Source organism: Emys orbicularis, chromosome 4, assembly GCF_028017835.1.
Source record: "Emys orbicularis isolate rEmyOrb1 chromosome 4, rEmyOrb1.hap1, whole genome shotgun sequence".
In the NCBI taxonomy this organism is placed as follows: Eukaryota; Metazoa; Chordata; order Testudines; family Emydidae; genus Emys; species Emys orbicularis.
In genome coordinates, this window is record NC_088686.1 from 125359538 (window position 1) to 125368483 (window position 8946).

The 8946-nt window shown below is 51.9% G+C and overlaps 1 protein-coding gene across 1 annotated transcript; it reads right to left on the reverse strand.

Moving 5' to 3' along the window:
• Positions 1-1340: 1340 nt before the first annotated feature.
• Positions 1341-8406, reverse strand: LOC135877077 (membrane-spanning 4-domains subfamily A member 15-like). The gene is made up of 6 exons (XM_065402428.1): positions 8143-8406; positions 6491-6610; positions 4444-4500; positions 3187-3318; positions 1854-1964; positions 1341-1478 (listed from the first exon to the last, which is right to left on the reverse strand). The coding sequence occupies exons 1-6, from the start codon at positions 8404-8406 to the stop codon at positions 1341-1343; spliced, it is 822 nt and encodes a 273-aa protein (XP_065258500.1).
• Positions 8407-8946: the final 540 nt, after the last annotated feature.

Here is an 8946-nt window from a genome sequence, read left to right on the forward strand (position 1 = left end):
GAGACTCCCCAACCCAACCCTCCCACCCACCTTTCCCCTATAAGGCTCTTCTCAAAAGAAGCCAATAAGCAATTAGAGAAAAATCACTCAGTCACACTACAGGGGAGAAAAAAGCCATGCCCATTTGCTTGGGGACTGGCTACACCATGAGGATAGAGAGACTGGTTATAAACCAATGGCTTTCTTCTTGCGGCAGCCATATTTACCTGGGAAGCATGACTCCTCTGTCTACATAGGGCTCTCCAGCCTTTTATCTGTGGAGGAACCGGGAGATGGGGAATTTCTCTTTATGGCCCGGGCCCCTTACCCCCGCCCTGCTCTGCAGAGCAGTTGCCAACCCCTCGGGGTGGTGTGTCATAGGAGTTGAGGCCCATCATAGTGGGGTTTTTGTTACCTGGTGGCCTTGCCTACTAAGAACTAGGCCTCATTTTGCATGGGACACCGGGCTGTCAGATGATAACGCTTTTCAGCCACTGCTGACATGCTGCTAGATTAGCATCAATGATCTGGAGGCTTCAAAGTCTGTGCCCTTCACCCACCCACAGTGAAGGCCTGTCTGGGTCGCTGCCTGGGACAAAATCCAGTGATGAAGAGAGAGGGGCCATAGTCACTCTGCAGCCATTGGACACTGGCTACGCTGTTCCAAAGCCGTGCAAAGCAGCAACACCCCTGGCCGTTCCCCCAGTGCAGCAGACCCCTGGATCAGGACTTTCCAGGGTGTGTGGCCAGGGCAGCTCTGTGCGCTGGCTATTCCCCAGCTGCCACGGGGACCAGGGGCAGCCAGGTGCAAATTAGAGCATTTCTCAAGGCTGTTTTAACTAGATCAGGGTCAGGATTCCAAGCTGCCACTCCCTGTTCCTGTGCTGGGTTTGTGCTGACAGAGGGTTGAATGCGGGCCTGGGAGAGCGCAGCTAGATACACGGGTGATTGTCACATGTTTGTTTGGAGGTGCTCCTGTCCCATGTTTCACTCTGGGCCCCTGCCTGCTCTCAGATCTCTCTGCCCAGGGGGCACTCATGCACAGCTGACGTGCTGCCCCTTTGACAGATTCATTGACCAATTCCCCATGCAGCCTACAGGGAGCGCGGGCTAGATGTTACCTCTTGGTTCAAGGCAGAGCAGGCCGGGGAACATGCTTTAAAGTCTCATCTGTGGGCAACACACAGGCCTGAGCCCATCCCGGAAGAAGGGGAGAGCAGGTCCCTCGGAACTCAAGACAGGGACTGGGGTGGGAAGAACATTGGCAGTAACTGAAGGAAATCTGTCATGCAGGCAGGGGGCCAGAATTTGCTCCTCAGAGAAGGAGGAGCTGCTGCTTCTGCGCTTGGGCCGACTTCTCCTCAGGTTCTTTCTTGGGTCCCCCACTCAGACTGGTCCTTCGGATCATAGGCCGTATCACTGTAAGTTGGCGGATGAGGCAATTCTGCAGTGGGCACCATGAGGTCCGCTCTGATGGTGTTGGGCACAATCAGCATGGACTGGAAAACAGGGAAATCAGCCTCTGATTGGCATCATCATCACCACCACTTGGCATCATCATCACCACCACTATCACCCGCATGCAGTCTCAGAGGAACTGAGACAATGCCCACCGAGGTCCATGGACATCTCTCCAATGATTCCACTGGACCATGTCCTGTTCACCAGCAGCATCCGCTACACCCACTGCCATCTTCCTGGCATCATTTGAATCATAGTGGCCACCACGCCCATGTTACCCCACTAATAGCCCCACTATTGCCTCCCTGAGATATGCTCTGCTAAACAGGGATGGGTTTAAATGGAAGCAAACCTCTCGCCATGCTTCCCAGACATGGAGCTGGCCAGCATGCCCGTGGGATCAAAACGCTCACCTCATGGGAGTTGAGGCGGGTTGCCCGGCACCAAAAGAGTGCGGTGGCGACTGCAATGCAGAACTCCAGGATAGTGAAGATCAGCAGCACGATGGAGATCCCGTTCCCGGCCTGCTCGAGAACAGAAAACCACAACAGCATAGCCATTAACACCATATACCCCCGACCAGGGCTGAGGCTGCTGTGTGCTACATACAACTCACACCCTCTCCTGCCTTGAACTGCCCCCCAGAGTACATTCCTGGAGGCACAAAAATCCAGTTCCACTTCTTCTCCTCATCCAACGAGGTACACCAAGAATCCATTCCAGTGGGCCCCCCCAGTATCAGCTCAGACTTTTTTATCTGCCAGGATGCTGCACCCCAAGGACCAGATTCTTCACTGGTGTAAATCAGCTTTGAATTGGCTTCAATGGAGCAACATCGATTTACACCAGATGAGGATCCGTCCCCAGTGTCATCCTCAATCCACGTTTGCAGGGTTATAGCTGTGCAGGCCCCAGGATATGGGTGAGGCAAAATCTTTTATTGGACCAACTTCTGTTGGTAAAAGAAACACGCTTTCCAGCTAGACAGAGCTCTGCTTCAGACCAACTTCTGTTGGTCCAATATAAGATTTTGCCTCACCCACCTTGTCTCTCTCTAATCCTCAATCCATATTATTTAGCATCTAGAATGTCCTGGGCACATCCCCTTCAGATTCTTGACTTAGACTTCATCGCTAACAAAGAGGAAGCCCCATCCCTTCTCCAAGGGAATCTATCTCAGAGTTTATGCCTTGACCAGTGCATGATGGGGCAAGGACTTGGGAGTTTTGCTGGTGCTGTGTGAAGATCCAGGGAGTGTAGTTTAGGGTCCCACCTCAACAAAGCACTTTCATTCCAATTTTAACCTTTTTATACTTTTTTTCTTTAAAAAAATATAAAAAACAATGAAGTTTGTTTTGAAATAGTCCTCTCAAAACGTTCTGTTCTGTACATGCTGAAATGGGATATTTTGACATTTTCAAAACTGCTTTTCCCCAATTTTTCTTCCTAAACAAAACATTGTCACTGCTGGCACATTTTTAAATGTTTCAATTTTGACAAAAGCAGCATTTTTTGTCTAAAAAGGGGGTCACTCTCAAAATGCCAACCAATTCCAATGTAATTTGTGCCATGCTCATCACCTTAGCATCTCAGCCCCCTCGCCACTGTTCCCATACCTACAAAGAAGGCTAGATCCTCCTCTGTCTCCATCTCTCTTAGAGCAACAACAGATCTCCCCAAGATGTTCATTCCAAACCAATGATCTGTGAATAGAAAGCCGCCGGCAGGATCTGGACAGTCGCTTACCATCACTAGATAGTTGTAGTAGTCATAGTTGGAGTGGTACAGTCCATTTATATTCAGGTCTATTATAAAAGCCACTATCCCAAGTAATGCAAAGATGGCACTGATGACATTCATGGTCTGGCTTCCTTTCACCTGGAACATACACACAGAGGGGGGAAGGGATATTGCTAAGTGTGGATGAAATAAATAATCAGCTGGAATCTGGTTAGTAACTTGCACGTAATCTTGCAAGTAACTTGAACCAACCCTCTAATCTGAAACCATGGATCTGTGTATCCTGGCTTTGTCTGGACCCCGGGGATAAAAATCCACATTCTGAAAACCCAGCCTCTGAAGCTTTTCCGAGGGTTGACCTGTAATAGGAAACTCCAGAGATCACGAGACGATGTTCCCAGCCTGGGATCTTGCAGACCAAAGAGCTCAGGAAGATTAGATGTTAATATGGAGAATGAGAACACCCATAGCCACATTAGACAAGATTAAAATTAATTTAGACTAGGTATAAACTCTCTTGCTACAGAGAACAAACCAGTCATCAGCTATCTGTGGGTAGGAAGGAACTTTCAATAGCGGCAGGTTATGGGGTTTCTTGCACCTTCCTATGAAGCATCTGATATTGGCCACCACCAGAGACAGGGTTCTGGGCTAGATGGCCTTGGGTCTAATCCAGTGTGGCAGTTCCTGTGTTGCTCAAGTTTGGAGGAGCATCTGAACTTTGGGTGTATAGCTGGCCCTCATGAGGTTGGTCCATAATTTGGTTATAGCTCCTCATAACATGGCTGCAGCTATGCAACTGAGAACTGTTATTGGTGGACGAAGGTTACAAGCCTACATAGAACTCGTTGGCCCCTCTGTATCCATCTCCCTATTGTATCCCTCTCCCTGGAATATGTCTGAGATGATGGTTTTCCTCATTCAGACAAACATCTCAGGACTTAGAGTGAGGGCTTTTCTGATCTTCACACAAACCTACCCACTGGACTGCAACATAACCTCTCTCTCCACTCCCTGAACTTTTAACGGAGGGCAAACCCCCACCACATGCTACAGGGGGATGCCATGAAATATCATCAGATACTTCATGTGAACCCCACCCCTGCCCGGGAGAGGTTCCTCTCCCACACCAGAAACCACACCTCCTGGGGGAGGGGAGGAATTCAGCCTTTGTGTTCACCTGCTGCCTGGCATTCTGCTTTCACCCTGGTTCGAGTGGAGTTAAACTAAAGCCTCCAAAGAGAAGGCAGTGCTAGGACTTACTGCGCATTCGGTCGGGCTCTTCTCAGCTCCAATAGAGAGGCAGCCAGAAATGATGAACTGTGTGGGGAAAGGGAAATGATCATTGTCAGGTATACCTTGTTCACGGCTGGTTGCAGGGCTGCTACTAGCCCATCAGGCATCTGTACCAGATATGGCCTAGCTACAGAGCTTCATTATATACACCAGATGCATACATTGTAAGATCCTTTAATGCACTGTCAGGAATGGCTGCTGTGAGCTTAAGTAAGGAATGTCACACACAGCACTGCCTACTGCCGGAACAGTATAATACAGTTGAGCATGCCATTACTGTCTCATAGACTTTAAGGTCAGAAGGGACCATCATGATCATCTAGTCTGACCTCCTGCACATTGCAGGCTATAGAACCTCACCCACCCACTTCTGTCATAGACCCATAACCTCTGGCTGAGTTACTGAAGCCCTCAAATCATGATTTAAAGAATTCAAGTTACAGAGAACCCACCATTTACACTAGTTTAAACCTGCAAGTGATCGATGCCCCATGCTGCAGAAGAAGGCAAAAAACCACCAGGATCTCTGCCAATTTGACCCGAGGGAAAATTCCTTTCTGACCCCAAATATTAGACCCTGAGCATGTGGGCAAGACTCACCAGCCAGACACCTGGGAAAGAATTATCTGTAGTAACTCAGAGCCCTCTCCACCTAATGTCTGATCACCAGCTACTGGAGATATTTGCTGCTAGCAGTCGCAGATCGGCTACATGCTATTGTAGGCAGTCCTGTCATACCATCCCCTCCATAAACTTATTAAGCTCAGTCTGGAAGCCAGTTAGGTTTTTTGCCCCCACTACTCCCCTTGGAAGACTGTTCCAGAAATTCACTCCTCTGATGGCTAGAAACCTTCCTCTAATTTCAAACCTAAACTTGTTGATGGCCAGTTTATATCCATATGTTCTTGTGTCCACATTGGCACTTAACTTAAATAACTCCTCTCCCTCCCTGTATTTATCCCTCTGATGTATTTATAGAGAGCAATCACATCTCCCTCAGCCTTCTGTTGGTTAGGCTAAACAAGCCAAGCTCTTTGAGTCTCCTCTCATAAGGGAGGTTTTCCATTCCTCAGAACATCCTAGTAGCCCTTCTCTGCACCTGTTCCTGTTTGAATTCATCTTTGTTAAACATGGAAGCACATAGTACTCCAGATGAGGTCTCACCAGAGCCTTGTATAATGGATATTAACACTTCCCTGTCTCTACTGGAAATACCTTGCCTGATGCATCCTAGGACTGCATTAGTCTTTTTCACAGCCTCATATTATTAAGCTGTGGGTCTCTTTAAACTTTGGGATAAATTCTGGTTCTCCTAAGGGATCCGTCTCTGATGGAAATGAGGCGGGAGCACGGACCCCTTCTCCCTGCTAGGGTAAACAGGATGGGGAGCTCAGGAAACAGAGTCTGCTTCTGCCAGAAAGCAGTTACCTCTCTGGACTCCTGCAATCAGGAAGCTCTGCTGTCTGGCTGGAAGGTGGGTTTCTCCAGGTAAGTAGGCTCTATACTTTCAGTCACAGGGTCACTAAGGCCCAAACTCTCAAAGGTAAGTGGCAGCTTGACTCCTGTTGAAATCAGTGAATTAAGTCCCTAAATACCTCTGAGAATCCGGGCCTGGGGCATGGATCATCTTTTTGTTTTGTGTCTGCACAGCACTTAGCACCATGGGGTCCTGGTCCAGGACTAGGGGCCCCAGGAGATACTGCAACATAAATAATAATAATCCATCTAATTCGTCAGCATTCCGATCCTCTGTATGTGCCTCTAAAAGACATTGCAAGTGAGAGACAATCCCCTCTGGCTAGGCCATGGGACAGTCATACAAACCCAGTCCTCGGTGGGTAGAGAGGAGAGAAAATGGGCTGGTCATGGGAAGCCAGTCTGAGGTGGGCTGAGAGGGGAAAACACAGGATGGTCATGGAAAGCCAGCCCAAAGAGGGAGGAGAGGGGAGAACATGGGATGGTCATGGGAAGCCAACCCAGCCTGGATTCATTCAATTCCATTTATGCTACTCACAGATACTCCTCCCAGGAAGGGGATCTCTCCAATCACAAAGACAGAGGTGTAAACGTTGGTGATGGTCGTCAGGACAATCCCGAAGCCGATGTGCATGAAGCCCATCATGATCTGGATAGTCTGAGAGAATGATCACAGCAATAACATGGGTCACAGTCACCCCTGCCATCACACTGCTGACTTTACAGAGGGGTGCCCAGCAGCTCTAAAGTTCAAAAGCATTGTGCAAATGCAGCATGGGCTAGGTATGGGCCATTAAGGGCACTGTTGCAGCTTATCACCGCGTAGCTTGTGCTTTTTAGCTTTGAGAGTTCAAACCCCGCTGTTGACTCAAGCAGGGGTCAGTGACACAAACATCAACTAACCCTCCCATATTCTCCCTGTTTGATAGATGTAGAAATTGAGGCAGAGCAGTGAAGTGACCTGCTGTAGCACTTCCACCCAACCAAGCTGGGTTTAGTGCTCAGCAGTGGTTGACTCCTAGCCACACTGAGCTCAGGACCATAGGCCAGAGCCAGAGGAGAACAAGAGAAGGGGGAAGGCAGGAATTGCTGTGTGATGAGTTCTGACATCCTCAATGGTGTCTGGGAAGAGCATCATGAAAGGCCCTGAAGGCAGGACAGTGCAAGGGCCAGATTCCTTCTTCTGCCATATTATGGGATTGTGGGGGGTCCCCATGTCCCCCCAGCATATCCCCCTCCGTGCATGGCCAGCACCCTTCCTTTTGGGGGCTGCTCTTTACCCAGCCAGAGGGGAGCCCTGCAAAAGATGCTCCCCGCTGCTCCAAAGCAAAGCTCTGTAACCCCCTAGCTAGGACGCAGCTCTGCAGAAACCTCAGCCTCTGCCAGCAGGAGAATGGGCCTATGAATCTGCCGTGTCTGGGAGCTGTGCTTTGCTCTGTGGAGCTTCCGGCAGGAGAGAACAGGCCCAGGGGGTTCTGTGGGGCTGCCAGCCTTTGCCCTCCCAAGCAGAGGGAGGGAGCAGGGCTGACCGTGGAAGCCAAGGCAGAGCAGAGTGCCCTCAGGTGGGCAGGCCCTGGAACCCTCACACTATGCCCGTGCTGGCACTGGGACTCTGCTCTCCTGACACTGACCAGAGCCCCTGCTGCCGCCAGTGACACGCTCACCCTGGCCAGCTGCCAATTCCATGGCTGGCAGCACCTGGGGGTGCCAGCTGGAACAGGTGTCAGCCCAGGTCTGCCTGCCCCTCCCTCCACCAGCTGGAGAATCAGGCTTGCAGGCCCTTGAGCAAGAGGCAGGGTGACCAGATAGCAAGTGTGAAAAATCAGGACGGGGTGGGGGATAATCTGCCCCTATATAAGATAAAGCCCCAAATATCGGGAGTGTCCCTATAAAACTGGGACATCTGGTCACCCTTGCGTGGGGGTCACCTTGCCACACAAGCGCCTCTCAAGGAAGAGCAGCCCGGGCAGGGGGCCCCCCGAGGGGCAGCGGCAGGGGGCTTTGGCTGATGGATTTCCAGCCCAGGAGGGAGCGCTATGGTCCTCCTATGACAACCCGCACAGCGCAGGCCAGGAGGGGAAAGCGCCCCACCTCTCCCCGGCACTCGGAGGCGGCTCAGGCCCTGCCAGTCCCCGCACCCCCCTGCCCAGTGCAGCCCCCCCCTTTTTCCCATCTCTCAGCCACACTCACCCCCATCACTCGGTTCTTCCCCTTGGGAATCGTCTCCGCCGTGTACATCACGGCGCGTCTCCCCAGCCGTATGGTCCCCTCCCCTGGCATGGACGCCACCGGGGTGTTCGCTCCCAGCCCTTCGGGGTCCCCGGCGGCTGGACCCGAAGCTGCATCAGCCCCCCACCCCCCCGCTCCCACGCCTGGCTGAGCCTGGACCACGAGCGCCGGCCCGGCTCCCCAGCACCAGCGCTCCTCGGTGGGAAGGAGCCGGGGCGATCCCATTGGCTGCCGCGGAGGATGAGCTCACGGAGACAGAAGTGCTGGAGGACGCGCACACAGCAGGGAAAGGCGCGCGCGGGGGGGGGCGGAAATTCATTCACAAGCGCGAGCTCCAGCCCTGATTATGCAGGAGTAGCAACTGGGGTGGCAGCTCGGGGGGGGGGGGGGGGGGTGAGCTGCAGGCCCCCCCTGGCTGCGGCTGCGGCTGCGGCTGCTGCTAGCACTTCAATCCATTCCGTGAGGCGAGGGAAGGAAACGCCTGTCCCGGAGCTGATGGGGTCGTGGGTCAGAAGCGGAGAGCGAGAATAGGAGGAACCGGTATTTACAGAGCGGACCAGCTGGAGCCTGAGGTTTCAGAGGAAAGTGCGAACTGTCGTTTGCAAGGAGCGAGAGCAGGGAAGTGTCTTCACGCAGAGGCGCCCAGGCTCCGTGGGTGACCACTGTGCTCCCTGAAGGGTTAGATATGAACACTCTGTTTCAATCCCTACAAATGGTTATGGACAATCAGACAAAGGAAAAAGCCAGCCACAGCACTCAATGGCC